At 42.0% G+C, this 2,374-nt stretch overlaps 1 protein-coding gene across 1 annotated transcript; it reads right to left on the reverse strand.

The window, feature by feature from the left end:
* Window positions 1-361: 361 nt before the first annotated feature.
* Window positions 362-1,969, reverse strand: DRD1 (dopamine receptor D1). The gene has a single exon (XM_082063449.1). The coding sequence runs from the start codon at window positions 1,961-1,963 to the stop codon at window positions 608-610; it is 1,356 nt and encodes a 451-aa protein (XP_081919575.1). The 5' UTR covers window positions 1,964-1,969; the 3' UTR covers window positions 362-607.
* Window positions 1,970-2,374: the final 405 nt, after the last annotated feature.

Raw genomic sequence — 2,374 nt, forward strand, 5'->3', positions numbered from 1 at the left:
TAAATAAAGCTAGATCTGTTATAACATATGAAAAATAGCGATTTAAAACAATAAATAAATAAAACCAGTATCAACATATTACCTCCCGAAGCTTTAAAAATAACCATTCTCATTATAAGGCTCAATTATTTGTCAGAAATAATTTTAAGAAGGCATCTACTTACCTTTACAATCCCTCAGTCTTTAATTAGGACCTGTTAACACCCACTATCACAAGACACAGCAATCTTTTAACTTCTAGTAAACATTAATCTTAAAATACTTAACATTTATCTTTTGCCTCATTTTAAGCTAGAAATCGGTCTCTCTGTGTAGAGAAGCACTATTTTCTTTGTCATTGCACTGCTTCTATATTGGTGTATTTTCCTTAATATGAACAGTACAGTTTAACATCCTTTTTTAACCAATTTTCAGTATCTCTTCCTGTTTATTGTTTTAAATGTTAAATTTACTTCGAATGCCAGGAAAATTAATTCTGGACTTGGTGTAAATGTGTATTTCTCCCTAGAGCTTAGTTTCTTACCAAAAAATCTTGTATATCTTTTTTTTTTTTTTTTCAGATTATTACAATAAACACTATTAGGTCTTGCTGAGTAAACCTTACTGTTCAGGTTTTATGCTGCCCATTTTGTGTAATGGGATTGATCTTTTCCAAAGAAACATCAGCTTCATAATCCAAGATACTCGACAGTGCTGGAGACATTTTCTCCAAGGTTTTAGATAGTTCACCCTCTTCTTCCTTTTTAAGAGGTTCTTCTTCCGGACACATAATTGCATGTGGAATCAGATAAACCAGATTAGACTCTTTGGGGCTGGAGCCTTTGGGCTCGTGTTGACTTGAAAAAACAACAGCTCCATTATTGTTGATACTAACAGTCTCTATAGCATTGCTGGACAAAGGGCAGAGCCTGTAGCATCCTAGCAGGGTTGAAAACGCCTTGCGGAAATCAGCATTGAAGGCATAAATTATGGGATTGAGGGAAGAATTGGCCCATCCAAACCAAATAAAAACGTCGAAGGTCGTGGAATTAATGCAGAAAGCTTCTGCTCCCTTGGATGGTTGGGTGGGCTCACAAAAGGGAATCATGCAGTTCAATACAAAAAACGGCAACCAGCAGCACACAAACACCCCCATGATCACTGACAAAGTCTTTAAGACCTTCGTTTCCCTCTTGAAGGACATTTTGAAGTTGCTCTCTGGTTGCTGGCAGTCCATACTGCTTCTGTTGCCGGTCGTGTTCTGGCAGTTCTTGGCGTGCACTGCTGCTCTCTCCAAGGCTGAGATGCGGCGTATTTGCTTCTGAGCAATCCGGTATATCCTTGTATAAGTTACTATCATGATGGCCACGGGTATATAGAAGCTAATTAGAGAAGAGGAGATGGCATACATCCTGTTCAGGCTAGAATCACAGTTGTCCATGCTTATACCTTGTAAGGTGGCATTTAGGTCCAAAAAGCTTGTGGTTGTAGCCTTGTGCCAGTTCAGCTGCACAGGGATGAAGGAGATCAACACAGACAAAGTCCACGCCACGCTGATCATGATGAAGGCTGCCTTGGGGGTCATTTTCCGCTCATACCTAAATGGGCTGGAGATGGCCCAGTATCTGTCCACACTAATGACACAGAGATTTAGGATGGATGCTGTTGAGCACATAATATCAAAGGCCACCCAGATGTTGCAAAATGAACCAAAAGGCCAGAAACCAGCAATCTCAGCCACAGCTTTCCACGGCATGACCAGAACTGCCACTAAGAGATCGGACACAGCCAAGGAGATGACAAAGAAGTTGGTCACCTTGGACCTGAGGTGGCGAAACCTAATGACAGCTGCACAGACCAGCGTGTTTCCCAGCAGCGTGGAGAGGATCAGCAGCGAGAGGAAGCAGCCCGTGAGGATCCGAAAGGAAGAGTCCCTTTCCACCAGCAACCCTTCCCCATCCATAGTGGTGTCGTTCCAAGTCATAGTTTCTCCTGAGGGAAAATCATATCATGATTTTCATGACGACATCAGCTCCTTTCCTTGCAGAGATCAGAGACATCAGACATCCATTAATTACTCACCGCCAAACAGACCAAGGGTCCTTTCTTATGATCCTTTCATCCCCAAATGGACTTCACCCACTTTGAATCATCCTGCACACTGAAAGGTCTATGAGCAGGAACAGAAAATGCACAAATACAGTCCACCCTACAGACTGTTTTTTAAGCAGTCCCTTCAGAAACACACTGCACCACCCCAGCATGAAGTAACCTAATTCAGACAGCTCACCTGCAAGTGTTCTGCTGCTGCCCTCTGCAAATATACCCCACAGACAGGAAGGCAATCACTTTTCCATGCTTGCATATATTCCCACTTAAATAGGCTATTGATCGA

The sequence above is a fragment of the Streptopelia decaocto genome (assembly GCF_964273445.1).
Source record: "Streptopelia decaocto genome assembly, chromosome: 12".
NCBI classification, from domain to species: domain Eukaryota; kingdom Metazoa; phylum Chordata; class Aves; order Columbiformes; family Columbidae; genus Streptopelia; species Streptopelia decaocto.

Excerpts from the sequence above, each read along its gene's own strand:
- DRD1 (XM_082063449.1), bottom strand. The coding sequence starts at position 1,963 with ATGACTTGGAACGACACCACTATGGATGGGGAAGGGTTGCTGGTGGAA.